Raw genomic sequence first — 19,658 nt, 5'->3', positions numbered from 1 at the left:
CAGCGTAAAGACATGAATAACAACCAAATTCCGGCAAAGCATAATTTCCTGTTTAACACAAAAACAAGCAATACAAAGAGGTAATCTAATTAATTTAATTTTGATTCCGTAAATTTTTACAAGTCAGTGACCAAGATACATTGCTCCGACGCGGAGGGATCACAGGGTCACAGATGCCAACGATGGATACAACACACAACATGTGTTGCGTTGACAGTTGAGACGGTGTGTACGGAACCTACGCAAAATATCTGTTACGCGCAAGACCCTCTGCCCGTCTACGTAACAATGTATAATATACACACGCAGAGTGGAACCGGGCTTAGTGTGAGCCCGGCCGCGAACGAAACCCCGTCTTTTCGCCACTTTAGCGGAATAAAAACTTTATGAATGAAAACATTGTGATTTGTGTGAAGTGGTTTATTTAGTATTCTGTGTAAAAAATATAATTACGTAAACTGACCGGAAAACGATGTAGGAATTATGTATGTATTTCGTTTATCACAGTTTTTTTTATTAACAAATTTATGTAACAGTCAATAAAATTGCATTAGATTTAAATTATTATTTTCATTTCATAGCTAGCATAAAGAATATTATTCTTGAAAAATAACTTACAAATAAATATGTTTTTCACATAAAACTATTTTATAAGAATGTGACAATAAAACATAAGTTAAATCTTTATCAGTCACGCGAACAAACTTATAATATAAATATAATTTAATTGTAGTTTTTAAGTATTTTATGACAATGTTTAGGATATAAAAAAGCGAATTATATTAGCAGAAGGTTTTGAGAGTCACTTCTTTATTAAGTGTTGAGTGGGACATGTGTTATTTAATATCTTATTTATTCAGATAAGATAGAATAACATCCAGATGTTAACTTGCATACACCAAAATCTAAAATTTATGTTAAATTCGGTATCCACTTTAAATTTTAAAATTTTATACCAAATAAAGGGAACATTTAAATATAAGACATAGGCAGAATAATAATAATATGACTACCTATTCTACATATTGTATTTCCACCTATTTGTTACCTTTTCCACGATGGGGAAAGGAAAATGTCAATAAGATAGGCACATAGGTTTTATACAGTATTTAAAAACTTTTTTTTTATTAATACTTATACGCATTATTTCATAAACACACTTGCAGTTTATATTTTATACAATATTTTAACCTATTCACTTTACAAGGACGATTCAACCTGAGTGGCCTATTTAAATTTTAACCAGTTGATACGAATTAAATTCGCTGTTAAAAAAAAATCTTGTTAAAGTAGCGCAAAAATGTCAAAACACAAATCTACGAGAATTAGTTTCATGGTTGCACATGCAAACATTTCCGAAAAGTGCATAACTACGTAATTGTAACAAAAAAAAAACAAATAATATAAATAAGTAACTGTGGTAGGTATTTGCATTGAAATTTTCCCGCCTAGACAGAAAGTTCTAATTTCGAAAATCATATGTATTTTTTTTAATTCGTTCCTTTGAATCGACTGGGTCAAAGACAATACAGCCAATAGGTAATTTTTATTTCTTTTTTCACGTAGAATCGTGTTACATTTTATGACTATTTATTGTCTGAATTTATTAGAATACATAATCATGCATTTAAATTTAAAAAAATACGTAAATAGAACACATTTCCATATTTATTCATACAATCGGCATTTGAAATAAGTTAATATCCTAAGTTATCTGAACAATAATTTATGAAATAGTTCTTTTTATTAATTTCTCTTTCATTTAATTCAACTTCTGACAATGTTAGTATAAAAAATATCTACCGAATACAATAATACGAGTCAAAACAGTCCCGCGCGGACTCGGAATTCGTAACTCATAGCATTCAGAGACATAATAATAATGCCAGCTGTGTATTATTTACTGTCCCACGGCTGGGCATGGACCTCCTTTACTGCTGTGATCATTTAGGCCTTAATCTACCACGCAGGCTTAACCTTTGGTAGACGTTACATACTTTCGGAATGGAAAATCATTAGGATTGTAACGTAATTACCCTTTAGGAAAAGAATTTTCGTTTCCCGAATCAGTAATTCTATACATTACCTCCTATATATAATATCATAATTTTAACTCTAAATAATACATAAACTTAATATGTATATCGAAACGTCATAACCTTGGCTTTGATAACAATATCATAATTATACTAGCTATAGTAATGATAATTATAGTAGAGGAATAATGGTATTGATTCATTGGTGTAATAATGCAAATATATTTCATGGAAGCGATATTTAAAGAAACTATTGCAATAAAATCATGATGAAGACCTGGAGTATCGTCTTAATGTTCTAATACCTCTGGAAAAGTAATGGCGTGATATATATGTAAGGGATGTATGAAGACTTCATCATCATTGAACACCAAATCCACTTCTGGATATAATTGGTGTCAGTGTGTATATTTTTTTGCATACATATTGATATAAATCTCACAATAATTATTACTTTCTATATATAAACCTTTTGGAATTATAATATAAAATAAAAAAAAAACTATTTTGAAAATGAAATATTTAAATATTGTAGGAAATAATAACCTGAAATCAAATATTTAATTACTCTATAAACTATTTCAAGTTCATGACGTCAGAATTTTACGATACCACCATGTGTAGGACAACGTGACATGATTTTTAATCAAGTATATATTTTGTTTCTATAGAACAAGAATCAAATTAGTTATGACGTGGCAAATGGCTGCCATGTTTTCAATCCTCATTCTTTGTTATGAGTAAATTTTTATATTGTTACATTTATATTACATAGATTATTTTGAAGTAAGTTTGTAATCGCCGAATATTATAAAAATAATATACCGTAACTATTTTTTTATTGCAATTACAAGACGTCACCGTTCGCCTGATGGTAACCGATACGACCGCCCATAAATAGTAGGAACACCATTCAACACCTTGAATTACATAGCATTGGTTAGTATTTAACTGCGCTCGTCATCCTGAGACATCAGATGTTAAGTCTTATTATGTTCAGTAGTAATACTGGCTACAAACTATGTAGAAAAGGAAAAACAAAACTTAACGAATAATTCCTTTTAAAATACTGTTAATTGACAGTCTAAAGATTTATTTAATTACCTGATTATTAACTTACTTTAGTCGATATGCATTAAATTAAAATGTAATAAGTGTTATTTGTATTCAGAAATAAAATATTAAATAGCGAAATCGAAACCCATAACACTAAATATGTACTTTAAACGGGAATTTCCTCAGAACGTTTTCCTTGAATGGAACGTATCGCAAATATAAGTAGAAGTCCCGATAACACTAAATTGACGTCAAACGAGTCAATCTTAACCACATTTTATCAGTCACATAGCGTTGTTATAACTACCAAACCTTGTTTGAAGATTTGGAAATATCTTAGACGTAACTGCTGAACGGATTTGAATGGAATTTCGCACACAGATAGACAAGGACGTCGCCAAGGGAGAGGGGTAGTCAGTGAGGGGCAGCCGCCCCCCCTAGAGGCTCTAAAACTTGAATGAATTCACCAATTTCATTCCTAATATTCCGTAAGCTCATTTACGCTCTGCTCTGTTATTGTTTAAGCGAGAGAGGGGGAGTAGGGAAGGCACATGTGTTCTTTACCTACAATTCATACTTTTCTCATTCTCCATACTTAGGGGGCAAGGTGATATGGAGAATGAGGCCTGGCCGTGGTCCATCGGCTGGCACCGCTCTTGAAGATAGACCATATTTTCCTGGATTAACATTACGCCTGTGTTTTATCCCGGAAGAATACACAATCGGACTTTTATTCTGAGGCTGAATAATCACGCGGGCAGTGTCGTGAGAAATAACTAAGTACAATAATATTGATTAGAAGGTTATACCTTTATGCGTATAATATTATGTATGTAAGTGTTAATGTCATTGACATTATAACGGTAGACTGTAGAGGCAGACACTTATACAAAAAACTGGAAGTTCGCTTTATAAGGAGTTTAATTAACACATTGCACTTGAGAGCTGTTTAAAATATATATCTTGAACAAAAAATTGTTATCTATACTATATATACTATTCTAGAAAAACTGTTCTACATTCATAATTCACTAGCTTTTGCCTGCAACTCCGCCCGTGTATAAAAGTTTTCCTGGGATAAAAAGTAGTAGCACTTGGAGTAATGTTGCTTCCTATTAGTCAAAATAAGCAAAATCGACTTAGTTGTTCCTGAGTTTAGCGCGTTCAAACAAACAAACTCTTCAGCTTTATATAATAGTATAGAAGTATAGATAAGCATGGTTCATTGATCAATTGGAGTCCAAACAGTTTTTGACCCTCTGTATGAATCATTAAGATGAACCGCTGGTTAACCCATCACTCAAACCAATCAATACGATCTAAGGATATAATCGGCATCACGTGTGTTGGCGTAATATAGTAACGGTGTTATTATAGCTTCGATTCTTGCTTAAGGAATGTTTGTTCTACAGGGTATAGTCCTTAGTTTGATGATTGGGTACTTTAACTATGAAGTTCTGAGTTCGATAAAACAGAATTAAAGTGGGTTTTTATGTATCTAAGAGTTAGATTAAGACTTTGGATATAGGTAAGATAGTTCTAGAAATGTTAAGAAAATTACAAGATAACATTGTTTCTAACGCCTCAATCTGATTATCACAAAACAATGTATAGTGATTATGTATGCTTATAATTTAAATCAGAATATATATTAATGTAATCTATAGGTTATAAGTTGAGAATGTTATAAGGTTAGTTACAACATTGCCATATCAACGATTTTATAACACATACAAAAAACAACATACCTACTAATAAGAATTACAAATTTCACGTTTATAAAGGATAATATATTTTTATTACTAAACGACAAGTTAAGTATAGTCAGGAGGCCCTATTCCGCCTACGAAGGCACTTCCGTCTTTTTGGAATTGTGGGCATTCCATTCAGAGGACAGCTATGATACCTGTACAGGTAAAAACAAAACAAACAAAACACACATCACGCATTTACCCCGAGGGGTATGCAGAGGCGCAACCACGGCACCAACTTTTCGCCAAGTGTGTTCCGTCTCATGATGTGATATGGGGCGAGTCTTTCACCATATTGGGCCCAAATTCCAGACTCCGAACTGATACTCAGCACAAAAACCCAAATATCACTTTGCCTGACCCAGGATTCGAACCCAGGCCTCAGGGCGCTGCCGTACCGCGCATGCAATCAACTACGCCACCGAGGCAGTCTGACGAGGTAAAAGACTCAATAAATCCCCTAATTATCTATACGTATATCAAAGTGAACATCGATAAGATCGTCCATAATTGAAAAGAGACGGATTTGCCCCTTAAACGGAATAGGGCTCCTGACTCTACTTTAAATTACAAAAAAGTGCATGCTAATGTACGGTGAAGTCTCAAGATTTCCTCTAAATACGAGTATATCGTTTTTAACTCGGTACATCTCATAATTATATGTTTGTTTTATTATTATTCTTATGTGTTTTTCTTTTTCTTTTTTATTGTGCATCAGCCTTCGTCAACTCTACACCACCCCATTGTTGACTGGGACTTGGGAGACAATGCCCATGGCATTAAGTCCGCCTATATACCATGGGTAGTGTATCCTAAGTGAAAATAAATAAATAAATACACTGGCTATATCTTTCAAACCGAAATACAAAAGCATACTATTCGGCAAAGATAGATAGCGCTGATATTTACCAGATCTCCATATATGAGAAACTTGTCACTTCTTGATTATAAATTGTTTATCAGTCGAGAGGTTATCGTGATTTGTAATATTATTAGAATGAACAATTATGTAGCACCTACAAATCATTAAGCTTCATTTAGTGATATAATCATTAATGAGATAGTTTTTTGTTCATTATAAAATAACCATGTATTGTTTTTACTAGCAGTTTCTTATACATCTGAATAACAAGAGGAAGTTTCTCCTCTGCGGCCTTATACTCTATGACAGTGTAAACTTGTAACACGGCCGTGTTATTCTTGTGGAATTAGCGTGGAATGGTATTCGTGTGCCAATTTATATTGTCTTAAACGCGACGTGATGCGTTACGTAGTTGTTACTTACTGTCAAAATAACGTGTGGCATAGAGAATCAGGGCCCTCGTAGCAACCGAAACAAAACAGTATTACAAACCTCTGCGTCTTAATGACTATGATTGTTGGTAAATATTATTTGTCAAAATATCTATTACCTACACTGATTGTGAAAAACGTTTGGACGAATTTTCTGCTGGTTGTACGATATATTTTATATACGCCCGGACAGCGACCACCGACCACAAGGTGTTAAAACCCACCATAGTGGCACACTATGGTGGGTTTGTCGCGTTCCAGGATCAGCCTGTGTAAATCCGTTTGCAGAAAATTCGTCAAAACATTTTTGCAATATGCTGCTAACAGCAGTACCGAAGCCTAAATCTATTCTTTAAAATACTTGAATAAATGTTTGCCGCTGACAATATATCACATTGACATAAAAGTATATTATTTTTATGTCATAAATAGTTCAACCTAATTAGGTAACATAACAGCAGGAAATCTAAATGGCGGATGCGAGTTGGCATTATCGTGTTATGTAATTAAACTTAATTACAACTGTAATGTCGATTGCGATCATAATGAGACAGCAGTAGTAACAAGAAAACGTTTACAATGTCAATTGCTATTACAACTTCCTGGATCTTTTAAAAGAAATAGATTATGATATTTTTACCTTATCTAATGGCTATTTCTGTCATAGCTTTACTACGGAAAGATGAACCTTAAACATTGATTATTGATCTTAAAATAAAATATGCTTTATTAACGTATGTGCTTGAAATACTTAATTGAATTTTCACTTACATTTTTTAAATTTTGGTGGCAAACAAAAATCCTGATTGATTAGATATATAAGGGAAATAAGAATCCATTGCAGGTGACGAGTGACCACTATCAAGCATATTATTAAATAAAGTACTAAGAGAGGATTATGTTATTAAATACTTGTTAGCTTACAATTAATAACAAACTTAGTTTTAAGCAATACTAGGGCCTTAATCTCTATGACCTTAATGCTATAATCTCTATGTATACTCGTAACACGGCCGAGTTATCTTCATGAAATTAGCGTGAAATGGTTCTGTAGGTTGATTCCCTATGCTACTCGCGATAACACACCGTAAACGCGTGTTGTCAAAACAAGCTCTAAACACAAACGCGTTTCATACACGCGCCACGATGTGTAATTGAAAAATAGGTATTGTGTATGCCATACGATAGGTTGTCTATGCTTAATATTTTTTTATATTACGATGTGTTAATGCGTTCAGAAATCTTTCATCCCCTCGAATCGGCAAGTATCGGTTTTTTTGAAAAGGCTTTTTTTTTGTTTGTATTCGTGATATTAAATGATGTAACTCGAATAAATCACTGCCAAACTTTATTTTTGTATATACTTAAATGTAAGAAACATGAAAGGAATATAAAAATAATTTAAAGAAATTTCTGTAGATTGTGATTGTTTTTAAACGAAAAAATATAACTTCAAAATTATTGTCAAATGTCAATGTCATTGACTTATTTACTTGATTTGTTTACTAAAGCCACATTTTAAAAATTGAATTGAATTGATATATTGAATGCTACTGAAGATTTTACACGAATGCTGTTATATGAATAATAGTAAATGCTGTTGTGCTTATGCAGTTTATGTTAAATTGGCGCTAACAACGTATATTAATAGGAATTCTACGGACCTTCCATTATAAAATTTGTTGCAAAATCGACAAGGCATTAACTCAATTTCTTTTTTTATTTAGTTAAATAATGTGACGAGGATGCCGTTTACCTGATGATAAGCGATACGACCGCCCATAAACAGTTACAATGCCATCCGGAACTTTGAATTGTAAAGCACTATGTGACGTTCCACAGTAGGTTTTCAGAATGAGACAAAGATTTTAGGTCTTATAAAGTAATTACGCTAGTTACAATTTCCTCTAAACTGGTACACATCAGTGCATGGACACAGTTTAACTTGGCTATAGAAATAGACATTGCCATAGACACCTTATAACTATTAAGACAGACACTCACATATAACAGACTTACCAACAATAATTAAAATAAGTGTATATTGCCTATTAAACGTTATTTTTAAAAATGTATAGCTCTATTACCTAGTAACTTCTATTTGCCGCTCAACCGGCATTAATCTTTTTGGAATAAAAAGTACTCTATTCAATCCACAGCTTACTGTCTGAGTACCATATTTCATACACATTCATTTAGTTATTAAGGTAAAACTGATTAATTAACAAACATTCAAACTCATGTATAGAAATTTTACTTAAGTATATTATGTTATCTAAGACTGAACAACAAATAAAACAAAAATAATGTGTTGTTAAAACTGAGTATATTTTACTATTATTTATTTGGAATATCTTGCATTACATTCACTATCCTGTAAAAGAAATTATTTTATTATTACATTTGATATTATCAGTTTTGTTAACATTAGTATTTAATGTAAGATGCCTTTGGTCTCCTAAAATAAAAAGGAAGTGTTTGTACAAACAATTTTAGATTTAACATGATTACATACTTTTGTTTGTAATTGTGTAAAATTATTGGGATTACCTACATGAAATTTTTGCTTTGTTTCCCTGGATCGATATTCACATTTAGAAGATTTTGATATTTAATTTAAAGCTGGCTAAGCCCTTGATTAAGACCTCTACCAATTACTTATAACAACAATAATGTATAACTAGTAAAAATTTCTTCAATAATCTTTATTGTTATCAAACTTTATAGGTACAAAACTTTCACCACAAAGAAACTACATAGTATTAATTGTAATGTACATAATTAAGAAAACATTGTTTAAAAAGATACCTTCATTAGTGTTTTATATTTGTTTGGCCTATCTATTTACTAATAGAAATATTACATCGAAGTAATGAAAAATAAACTTGATTGACCTCAATTGTTGTCAAAAGTCGGGTTGCCAGTAGTAAAGTAGCTTATTTTTCACCGCTGAGCCCATAACACAAATTTGACTATCAAGATACAACAACATAGGTTTGAATATTAATTCGATCATTTAGGATTTATGTTTGTTTTGTTTCTGATAAGGGTAGAATATTATATTTGAGTTTTCACGATGTAAAGAGGATACTATCGTCAATAGAAATTATACAGTCGTTGTATCTAAATAATTAATTTGTCTAAACGCGCATAGACGCGCTGGATTGCCGCACGTTATTTTGACAATTCGTAACATGCCCGTAAGGCGGATGTGTCACACCTCATCGTGTTCATGAAATGTCAAATTAGCATCCAGAATACTCTTACACAGTCATAACACGAAGTTAACGAAACACGCCGTGTTACAAGTTCGACATTGTCGTAGAGAATCATGCCCCAGTATGCCAATTCCTATTTTCTTAAACGCGTCGCCCTGCGTTACGTGTTTGTTATGTACTGGAAAAATAACGTGTGGCATAGAATAAAGCCCCTGATCATGTGCGTTACAGCAACTTGTAATAATAAAATGGGTATTGACAAGTTATTTTTTTAACTTAAATATTCGTCCGTTTAATAGGCTGGCAAATAATTTGTATATAATTATACGTATCTAACTACATAATTCTTGTAATAAATTAATAAAATTGCATATCATGAATATAAATATATAACTATTTAAATATAAGAGCGAATATAAATAATTAATGTTGTATTCCCCATTCAAATCCAAATTCCCCATCCAAGGGTCTCATTCTCACAATTTGTTGAGTCACGTGCTCTGAATATGTTATACAAGTATTTGCTAGATATTTGGTGCATTACCTTGGACATTCTTTACAATCGAATTGTAGTAGACACAAGACAATTTGTATACTCCTTGGGATAAAACTAAAATAAACCAGTATCGTCTTGCAGTAGCGTAAACTAAACCTGAGAAATTGTACCAATTCAATAGAAATAATTGAATACAAAATATAATTAGTACATACACACACTCATGATTTAAATCCTCGAAAGAGTAGGCAGAGGCATAACTAGTGTATTCACTTTTCGCCGTTTTTATTCTGTCCCGTGATGTGATAGGCGGCGAGTATATCACCATATCGAGCACAAACAGACTCCGGACTGATACAGAGTAGGAAATACCCAATATCACTTTGCCCAACCCGGGAATCGAACCCGGCTCCTCAACACTGTAGTCGTACCACCATACAAAGCCTCCTAGACAGTAAATATAATTCAATAGTTAGGAGCGCCTAAAGCACTCACCCGAAAGTTCGGTGTGTTTTATATAAGCCGTTCCTGCCAGGAAACAAACGTATACTCAGGTTAAAAAAAGCAAATATAATAATAAATAATTAAAGATTTGTATGCTTACAACTCCTTAATGTCAATACGTAAATTTTGACACCAAAGTTCTTAAGAATCTCTAAGTACTTACCTATTAACCAAATGAATAAACTTTTAATAAGTACCTGATATTTCCAAAAACATGAATTATTAACTCATTAAACAAATTATTGTACAAGCTTGAACGAGCGTCTTAGTACTATTTCCTGCAGTTTCCGATGTGCCTGACCCACTAAGAGTGGATGCAGAGAAAGTGTGCGATTACCATATCTGATACTTGTCATGTGATCAGCTGTTTTCACGCCGCGGTTATGGCGCAACGTCACTAGAACTCTAATAGTTAAAGTAATGGCTATTGTGTCTAGATTCGTTTAGCATCTGAAGATTTTAGTGCGGTTTTCTACAGTCCGGAGTTTATCCAGAGTATAGTATAGCTCCTATAAAGTACCAATGTAATAAAAAGGTCGCCAAAAAAGGGAAATGATATATTTTATCTCCTCATAGGCTTTAATGAGAATTGGCAACCATGAGGTATACACACAGAACTGTGTGCCTAGGGCCGTGATAAATGTCCCCACGTGCATGAGCGTGTATTTGGTGTGGAGACCGAGCGCACGAGAAATGCCTCGGGGGGATGGCCTCGCATAGTTGGGTTAACCTAACCTAACCTAACGCTGGCCTTAGATATATTTTGCATAAATAAATCTCTGGAGAGTGTGCAAAAAGACCGGTTCTTTCCAAAGTCTGTGGTGTCCCGATTCTCAGGTTTTGTTGCCTCCAGAGCAAAGCCCTAGTCATTATTTACCACGATATAGGCTGTGCTTAGTGTGGTTATCATAAAAATATTTCTGTAAAAATTGGAACTAGTCGAAAAAAAAATATTATTATAAAAAAAAATACAACTATGGTGAATACAATAAACTACTCCAGTCGTTGTCCTCAAATTGATCTCGGAACTGAATAAATAAGTCTAACAAACTATTCTTATTGATCATTTTTCACGATCGATACGAATTTGGGCGTACCAAAGGGAGGAGAGGGGAGGGTAGCTTTCCTACGATTGAACATAAATGCTTCTCAATGTATGTAGGTGTGTAATGTATTGAATAATTAAGACTACTTACGTTTATAAAATTGATTCGTTCCCCTAACTGTTCTAAGTCAAAAGGTGGTTACCCCTATGGATCCGAAAAACAGAGATCGTTCATTTTACGGAACCTAAGTTATAGGTTCTTAAGACTATTATTATAATTAACGATTTACATCCTAGAAATAATTAAACGTAATCCAGTTCTTATTGGGCACGCCACGATAGCGGCGGTAAGTCCCCTCTGCGAGGTGTGGCTGACGAGACGTCACGGCGTCCTCTCATTCCGGACGACGCAGGTACTGACCGGTCACGGCTGCTTCGGCAGGTACCTGTATCGGATCCGGGTGGAGGATACGCCCGCGTGTTTGTACTGTGCGGATCGGCCGGAGGACACGGTGGAGCATACGGTGGAGGTGTGCCCAGCTTGGGCTGAGCACCGCCGTGTTCTCACAACGGCCATCGGTGGCGGAGACCTCTCGCGTCGGGGCCTGGTAGAAGCCATGCTCCGGGGCGAGAGAGTGGGACGCAGTCACCTCCTTCTGCGAGGACGTGATGCTCGCAAAGGAGGTGGCGGAACGGATACGGTGCCAAAGCGCCCAACGTCCCATCCGCCACGGCAGACACACAAGACGCGGGCGTCGAACGTCTGCTGAGGATCGTCGGCCTCCGTAGGCGCGGACCGTCGGGTGACGAGCATTGGGTAGCTCGTCGCCCGAAACACCCCAACGGCCCGTGTGTACGGCGCGTAGTGTTCCACGCGCGCCTCGAAGAGCAGTGTCAGTATAATTTGCGGGGCCCTTTAGGGCCGGTGCCTGCCTAGGTCTCAATGCCACCGGATCTTGGACCTAGGCACATAGGCAAAGGATGGGAACACCGTAGGTTCTTAGTCAGTAAAAGTCTGACACGACCTCCCGCCCATCCCAAGGCGGGAGATAGTCAACTGACGACTTACCAACGTAAAAAAAAAAAAAAAAAAAATCCAGTTCTTATGATTCTCAAGGTTTTCGATACGTTAAAACTGGTTATTTTATTACAAATATTTTTTGTGCTCCTCGTTGATTATTATATAATCCGATTTCTTGCTCACAATCTCGCATTGTGTCGTTTTTTAATAATACGTCGGAAATTGCGGTACGGTTAACAAAAAAACAAGAGTGACTGAAACTTAAGGCGATGACCTAACAGAAAGAGGCTCTAACTGTATTTTTAAAAGTTTATTCTAAATTTGAAAGACATATAGTGGAGCGCCTGGAGGTTTTCACCTCGGATTAGAATTAAAAATTATTTTTTAATGCTATTATTCGTAAATTTTAGCCTATTGGCAGATTCCCGACCGTAAGTCGTGCGACGTTAATGTACATACGAAGGATGCTCAAGGCCGTTTGCTCTAGAAAGGGCCTTAATGTATGTGTATTTTAAACGCAATAAATATTGTATTTATGATTATCATTAACTCCCATCTCGGCCAGCCTGACAAAACATACTTGTTATCACAGCAATGCTCCGTCCTTAGATGAATAACGTCTATGAATAAGGGGGTTAGTCTATTCTAAGTCTCGTTAATTTAGTAAAGATACGTGTCTGTTAGTAGTTAATACAAAAACTGGACTTTAAGAAAATTTGGCATAATAATTTACCATTTCATGGATTTACGTAAAAACTAAAAAGCTACTTTAATCCAGAAAATTGTAGAGACTCTGACGAAATGGGTCGGTTAAGCGGGTGGAGTCGCGCACAAAATCTAGTGTTACCATAATAAGAGATAACACTGGAAGTTTATAAACATCGGTTGTATTATGATTAGATACGTGACTACATTGGAATGACAGTAGGTGTTAGGGTTGCCAACACTTCTTCGAGGAAATATAGTATTTGTCAAAATAAGCTAAAAAAATATAGCACATTTCATTAATTTATACTATTTTACGGAAAAAGCAAAAAAATTGACAAATATAATTTATTATTTGTTACTGATTTATTTCTATAAAAGCTCAGATACACGCTGTCCCATCACTCAAAAGTAGAAGTAAAGGAGCGTTCATATATTTTTAAAATTAAGGATTTGTGTGTAAGCTATAGGTGTTGAAAATATAGTATTTTTACGAAGTATGTATTTCTTCAACAGTTTATTGTACACCGACCCAAAATATAGTACAATACTATATATTATAGTACGGTTGACAACCGTAATACGTGTTAACTGTTAACCCATTGTTTTCAAAGTTGTGTTGTTAATGATTTTTTAAATAGAAACTTGGATAGACTAGGAAATGTGACATAACTTAAAAGGTAATAATGTATTGTTTCTCCGTTTGTTTGACCTTTAAAAAAAATATTGTTCATTAAACCATTTATTAATTATTTATAAATAGTGGTAACGATTAAAATTATTCCTTACATTTTATGTCATTCTGTTCCTGTTTGATGAACATTGTAATCAATAGCTCCCTATCACATCATGGGACGAAATACACATGGCGTAAAATGCCTTTGTTACAACTTCTGTCTACTCCTTGGGGTATATGTTTTTCTTTATTACTTTTTTGTATATGTCTCGATATGTTGCAGTCGCTTACCATCAGGCCTGGCTCTCCTCGTTCATTTGTAAATATCAACCCATTACAGCATGCAGGTTATTGTTTCAAAACCTAACGGTATGCAAATCGTGCAAATGCCAATCCTTGAGAAGTCCTTGTGCAATGCAACCTTTCATGCCTTGATGGACACGTTCCCGGCTGATGTCTAGGTAACTTAAGACCTAAGACATGTTTTAATAGTAATTTGAGTGCCCAAGCAAGAACGGAATGGTCTGCCGAACATGTTAAGTTCTAGTCTTAGGTATTTTGTTTTTTTTGTACGGCAAATTGACCCCAATACATCTGATGGTAAGTGGAGTGGGATCCAATAGAATGTCGACTGACGAAAGATGATTACCCCTCGGCAGTCGACACAATTATGACGGCCTGTAGGAACCGGACTTACACAGGCTGATCCCGGAACGCGAGACACGTACCACCAGCAAAACATGTTTATTACTTGTTCATTGTTTATGCATTGTACTGGTCTGATTTATAAAGCCCATTATTTCCGATAGGAGCGAATTACCGGGATGAAAAGTAGCCTATATGTTAATACAGAATATAGACTACTTGTGTGCCAAATATTATCTAAATCCGTTCAGTTGTTTCTGCGTATATACCTAGTCTTGCCATAAATATTGTAATAAAGAAAAAAGAAAATTGTTAACTGCAAATAACATTTATTACTTTTACAGTGTGTCAGTTTAATACATAAATATAAAACAATTAAAAATATAAAAAGCTTATTCGAAGTGGTCTCCATTGGCTGCAATACAGTCCTTTAAACGATGAGGCCAGTTATCAATAGAAGCACGCACTCTTTCCATGGGAAAATTCTTCACTGCCAATCGTATAGATTGTTTTAGGGACTCCAAATTATCATGGCGTTTAGAGCAAGCTGTACTCTCTAAAACTGACCACAAATCATAATCCAGCGGATTAAGATCGGGACTAGACGACGGCCAGTCTTCAGCTCTGATGAAGTCCGAAACGTTCGATTCCAACCAAGACTGCGTGGACCGAGCTTTATGACCCGGCGCCGAGTCTTGCTGGAAGGACCATACTTGGTTATTGAACATGGTGATGTTAAGGGGCTTAACTACCTTCTCAAGAATGGTATCTTGATACACTTGTGCCGATGTTTTGATACCTTTTTCACAAAAATATGGCTCAGTCACTCCTTCATAGCTAACACCCCACCAAACCATCACTGAAGTCGGATAATGTCCACGTTGCACTCTGTCGACTAATTGGGAAGCTTCCTTAGAGCTTTGAGCATAAATACGGTCATTTTGTTTGTTAAAATGTTGCTCAATTGTAAAAATTTTCTCATCCGTAAACAAAATTTTTCTGTGACCTCCCTTTGCGTACCGCTTCAGTAGTTGTTTCGATTTTACCACCCTATTCTTCTTTAAATTATCAGTTAAGAAATGGCCAGTGCGTCTCTTATAGGCTGCAAGTCCTAAGTCATCTTTTAAAATACGCGACATGGTTCTAGGTGCTATCTTCATTTCCCGAGATAAAATCTTTTGCTTTCGGACAGGATTTCTTCGAATTCTTTCCCTTACTGCTTTGACCACCTTTTTCGTACGAACACTACGTGGACGGCCAGATCTTTTCTGTCACAAACAGAGGAGGTCTCATTGTACCTATTAATAGCCCGGTACACAAACATTTTACTAATACCAAGTGTATGGAGAGTTTTAAAAATTGCATTTGGCTCCATACCTACTTTGTGTAATGCTATCACAGCGATTCGGTTCTCTTTATCACCCCACACCATTTTAATATCGCAAAATATTTTACAATGTATTGGCGCCAAAATGAGAAAACACAATGAACAATCGTATAAAAATGACAGATTCGAAATTCAAATGTAATATTTTTTTATAATTAAGTGTAACAGTATTTATGGCCAGACTAAGTATCTAACAAACATCGAAACATTTTCTCAAACTTTCGTATTTATAATTAGTATAAGTTATGTAAGAAATGAGATTATTATTATAGTTTCGTTTTGACCTTTTAACTTCGCTACATCAGTGAAAAATATTACTTCGAATTTTACACACGTAAAATATTTTCATAAGAATTTTTATGGCACAAAACACCTTCCAATAGTATTTGATCAGTACGGTGGACGTCACATTTAACTTTGTTTTACCTATAATTACAGCAATGAGGCTAGATCAAACCTGATTAATGATTTCTTATATTTACGCGAATGTTAGACATTGAAATTAAACTAATTTTCCGGATTCTATCGCGGTTTTTTGTTTTTTATTTTTCTCCCGACGTTTCCCCCGTGACCATGAAGGCTGCAAAGTCTTCGAAACGTCGGGAGAAAAATAAAAAACAAAAAACCGCGATAGAATCCGGAAAATTAGTTTAATTTCAAACCTGATTATTAAACCGAACTACGGACTTTACGACTTTGATTGCCAGATTTCCAGTCTGACTTTTGAAGTAAGCAGAATAGAATGGGATGAATTCAAAAGTTTACAAATTGTAATTAGGCTTTCATATCTTACTCCAAATATTTTATTAAATTTCTCTGAAATTCTCAAGTCTACGTAAATTATTAAAGATGCGAGGACATAATCAGTGTGACCATAACAGAGTTAATAAAACGGTCAGAAGCATATTGCGATTGGCTTGGCAAAACGATTCATTGCGTTATTGTTACCTGCACCATTGAGTTTTTGAACAATTTTATAAACAAAGTGATGTAATTTTTTCCGGAAAAACGTGTAATTTTTCACTAATAAATACCACACTAATATCCAAATTATTGACGTTGAAAATAGCGAAGAGAATGCACTATAATAATAAATATTATCGTTTTTTCAGATGAACACCAAATACAGCTGGCTGTGATTTTATAATTGTGGAGATAAAAGAATTGAAGATGACAGACGGAGTGGTATATCAGAAGCAGAGAGTGTCTCCGTTCTTGAGACAGGTAACTTCTTTTCGTATTGAACTACAGCACTTTCTTCTGCGTATCCGAGAATAAATCCCAGGCATCAAGATAAAGAGTGAAGCCTTATTTAGACGGAGCAATTACCTATCTACGCGCGTGCGATTCTTAAATTGTTATAAAAGTTGCTTGTCTAAAAATACGTAGTAGCGAAGCAATTCTTTCTCGCATTGACAGACAAAACTCGCTTCGCTTAATGACAACCGCATGCGAGTTTTAGTTCTCGTCTATGTCTAAACATGATTCGATGAATATCTTGATAATTATTGCTAGCAATTATTGCGTACGAATCTTGCCTGAAGACAGGCGACTAAATTACTCCGTCCATATAGGGCTTTAGTCCATCAATGTAACAAATTCATTAGACAATACGACTTTTATATGTCAGTGTCAAGTTTATCACAGTGATATGATTTGAAATTCAAAGTGTTTATACTGTTTAAGGGCTAATGTGGCGCTGACATTAGATTAATCCACTTTTCTGCATTTAACTTTCCTAAAAACTGATCAAATAGTCATTACTGGGTAATTATATTACACAGGTAGTTGCTTTTACTATTTTGATTACTGGTTCTAGAAGTCCAAACAAACTGAACCAGCTATTTATTATTATACGTAATATATCTTTTTAACATAAATTAATCTTTAAATAAACTACACGAATATTTTAATATTTTAGTAATCATTTATATCATAGTAGAACTATAAATTATAATAAAGCTGTTGTGAGTTAATGCATTATGGACATAATATTATACTAGTTTTTCGTTACACCGTTGAGAAGTGGGTCATGTGAGTGACGTCTTTGTTCTTATGACGCTAGAATAAGATTGCCTCGGTGGCGTAGTTGTATTAAGGTACGACTGCAGTGATGTGGTCTCGGGTTCGATCCTCGGGTTGGACAAAGTGGTATTGAGTTTTTCTGCTTATGCCCGAAATGGCGATAGGCTCGCCCCCATCATATCTTGGTGTGTATTCTATACACACAACGGAAGTTGGTGCAAGAAGGCGTGAGTGTGTGTAAAGAGAGAGTACACTGACATTTTGTTGCTTATAAACTGTTAGAAAACTACTCAAACTTAAAGTTTCGAAGCACAACATGGCAATGGGCTGTGCACAACAATATAATCATAACGATATCTTATGTTTACGCGAATGTTAGACATTGACATAAAACAATTTTTTGGTATTTCGCCGATTTTTAATTTATAATTTTCTCCCGACGTTCCAAAGTTTGCTGCCTTCATGGTCACGGAGCGGACTGTGCTGTTGCTCGTCCGAAAAGTCAGTTACAATATCTACTTGCATTTGACAATTATACATTATTATATCTAGAATTCTACAAACAGTAGTAACAAAAAAAATTAAGTACCCAGTACTGCGTGGCAGTCCGTTGTGCTCGTAACCCTATGACCTAAGTTATAAAGTCTCATATTGCCCAGTAATGTACATCTGTCACTCACAAGGCCTTCACAACTATTATTACTTACAAAAATTCTCTCACCCATCATCTCATCACTTTCTCATCATCAGTTGCTAGCGGTGAGCGGCATAGTGATGTACATGATCGGCACCGGCGCCAACATCGCGTACCCTGCTGTGTTGCTGCAACAGCTACGAGAACCTGACACCGCGATTAAACTCACTCCGGAACATGAGTCTTGGATTGGTGAGTGATTTTTATACTATAGGAATTGGGCATTTTTTTTATTGCTTTAAATGACGTGACGAGCTTGCTGTTCGCCTGATGGTAAGCGATACAACCGCCCATAAACAGTAGAAACACCATCCAACATCTTGAATTACAAAGTATTGTTTGGTATTTCACTGCGCTCGCCATTCTGAGACATGAGATGTTAAGATTCATTATGTCACGTACTGGCTACAATGTTCTTCAAACCGGAACACAACAGTGACTACACACTGCTACTTGGCGGCCAAAATAGACATTGCGATGGTACCTACCCAGGCGGACTCTCACATATGAGAGACCTACCACTAGTAAAAGCAGTTTCGAGTTGGCATCCCTGCTGGCGCGGAAAACTTTTGAACGGGATACCGGAATCTCCGGCTTAACGACTGCAGGCCTGGAGGAAAGTTGGGAGGGGATATCTGCGAAATGGAACTGTGGGGGAGGGAAAAGGAACTCTATTAGGATGGGCGGGGAAGAGAAGGCCAGGAAATATTCACAAGGTCTCATATGAGGTATACACACTGGACTGTGTATCTAGGGCCGCGACAAATTTCCTGGCAAAGACCTGTTGAAACCGGATCACGGATCCTAGAACGCGACACACATACGTAGGCCATACGGCGGGTTTTAACACCTTGTGTACGGTGATCGCTATCCAGGCAGATATTATATATATATATATATATATATATATATATATATATATATATTATATATATATATCCTACCACCAGCTAATATGTTTGGTTAGTAAAAGGTTCTAAAAATGAGCGTCATTTTAAGATATATTTCTAAAAATTACACACAGATATTAGACAACCACGTTTTTAAACCTTATCAGTACCTTATATTTAAAACGCGGCATTACATTTAAACCGCAGTATAAAATG

The 19,658-nt window shown here is 35.3% G+C and overlaps 1 protein-coding gene across 2 annotated transcripts in view; it reads left to right on the top strand.

Moving 5' to 3' along the window:
- The first annotated feature begins 213 nt into the window (after positions 1-213).
- LOC115453568 (facilitated trehalose transporter Tret1) overlaps positions 214-19,658 on the top strand; it is a 25,104-nt gene continuing 5,659 nt past the window's right edge. The window contains exons 1-3 of one of the 2 annotated variants that reach the window (XM_037439044.1): positions 214-485; positions 16,946-17,057; positions 18,609-18,744. In XM_037439044.1, the coding sequence (XP_037294941.1) occupies positions 17,004-17,057; positions 18,609-18,744 (190 nt within the window). In that variant the 5' untranslated portion in view covers positions 214-485; positions 16,946-17,003. Of the gene's footprint in view, positions 486-2,422; positions 2,442-16,945; positions 17,058-18,608; positions 18,745-19,658 lie in introns of those variants that run through there. The other variant, XM_037439045.1, reaches the window with a different exon arrangement.

The sequence above is a fragment of the Manduca sexta genome, chromosome 3 (assembly GCF_014839805.1).
Source record: "Manduca sexta isolate Smith_Timp_Sample1 chromosome 3, JHU_Msex_v1.0, whole genome shotgun sequence".
Classification (NCBI taxonomy): domain Eukaryota; kingdom Metazoa; phylum Arthropoda; class Insecta; order Lepidoptera; family Sphingidae; genus Manduca; species Manduca sexta.
This window is presented reverse-complemented; position numbering and strand designations above follow the sequence as displayed.